Source organism: Pyxicephalus adspersus, chromosome 10 (assembly GCF_032062135.1).
Source record: "Pyxicephalus adspersus chromosome 10, UCB_Pads_2.0, whole genome shotgun sequence".
Classification (NCBI taxonomy): domain Eukaryota; kingdom Metazoa; phylum Chordata; class Amphibia; order Anura; family Pyxicephalidae; genus Pyxicephalus; species Pyxicephalus adspersus.
This window is the reverse complement of record NC_092867.1, coordinates 56,948,299-56,949,862: the sequence shown is the minus strand read 5'-3', so window position 1 is coordinate 56,949,862 and position 1,564 is coordinate 56,948,299. Positions and strand designations below refer to the sequence as shown.

At 38.9% G+C, this 1,564-nt stretch overlaps 1 protein-coding gene across 1 annotated transcript in view; it reads right to left on the bottom strand.

Moving 5' to 3' along the window:
• Positions 1–248, bottom strand: part of LOC140338890 (uncharacterized) — a 4,012-nt gene extending 3,764 nt beyond the window's left edge. Inside the window, exon 1 of the mRNA XM_072423209.1 lies at positions 6–248. Coding sequence (XP_072279310.1) covers positions 6–248 — 243 coding nt within the window. The remainder of the gene's footprint in view (positions 1–5) is intronic.
• Positions 249–1,564: the final 1,316 nt, after the last annotated feature.

Below are 1,564 nucleotides of genomic sequence, written 5' to 3'. Positions count from 1 at the left end.
ATCACCTTATCAGGTGCCAGTTCCAGCAATGTCTCTTCACTACTTCCGCCCAGCTGATCTCTCACCCGGAACTTCCTGTTTCTTCTACTCCATAAACGTAGCTCGCCATCTTGTGGAGAAAAAGGGAACTGCAGTCTTCGGTCCAATATTGCATACCAATCAGTAAGGTTTGCGGGGCCGGGTTCTGTTGTTTGGTCGGTGATTTTCTCAAGTTGTACTATAATGCTAATAGGAAATGGCAACCTCATCTACAAGTGCTCACCCTCCATTTTTGCATCCCACTTCGCAGGCTGAACAGTGGTCTGTGCTAGTACATTTTCCTCTAACAGAGAAAAAACAATATTGGCAGTCAGATTTATTCTGGATCAACAGTCTGTTATCTTTACTTTAAAGCCTTAATTCCCAGATATATTCTGTGCTTCTAGAAATCATCCAGCTTTTAAAGCAATCTATAGTATTTGCCGATTCCACATTTCTACAGACCTTACAGTGAAGAATCCCTTCCTTATCCGGAGCTTAAACTTCTTTTCCTCCAGACGCAAAGAGCGCCCCCTTGTGCTTTGTAATGATCTTGTTTACAGCTAACATTAATTGAAATCATATTATGGTCACTGCTAACCTGATTCTCTTTTATTTGCACATTTGTTATAAGCTCTGCATTGTTAGAGAAAACTAGGTCCAGCAGGGTATCATTTCTAGTTGGGGCTTCCATAAACTGTACCATAAAATTACCTTGTAATAAATTAATACATTTCCTCCCTTTTGCTGTACCTGTATTGACATTATTGTATTGATTTTTTTTTAATAGTCTGACATTTGCCGAATTAGCTGTGGTTTTCCTTTAACATACTTCACTCATGTTGATTTGCTGCCGCTGTTCTACAGAAATCCTCTGTTCATTTGTAGTAGTGTTATAGGTTTGTACCCATTGTGCTGTGCTGCCTGATCTTAGCTCTATTGTATACAAGCACATTTCCAGTTCCTGGCCAAACAGGTTTTCAGTTAGTTGTCCAGCTCGGTTGCATACTCATTCTAACACACCTGATGGTGATGGAAGGAGGTCCAGGTTGCCCAGCACAACATCAAACAACATTTGCTGCTCACAAGCAGGGTCAAGCACTCTTAGAAATGTTCTGTTGTTGCTCAACTTAATTTTGCTCAATAAATACTGGATTATATGCATTATTTAGGTGTTTATATAATTCAAATAGTGTTAGTATATAAAACGTCCAGGAACAAATATACTTTGAGCGAAACATATTTTATTGCTTTAATAGCCTTTCAGGGTGTTTATGCAGTTTAAATGCCATTTTAGACCATGGCCCACTTCCTCAAATCATGTTTTGATGGCAACTAGATGGTGCTGTATTGTATTTTTTCTGCTTTTCAGGCTGCATTGGCAATGCGTGGCCAAATCTAGATATGTGCATGTATATGTATTAACAGGGAAAAGTAACAGAGGAAGAGAAAGCTGCACGCTTTCCTTTAAAAAAGTCTTAAACTAGCTTTGAGCCAACCCCATGACATCAAAAATCCTAGGAAGAAATAGGCAATATTTTCAATT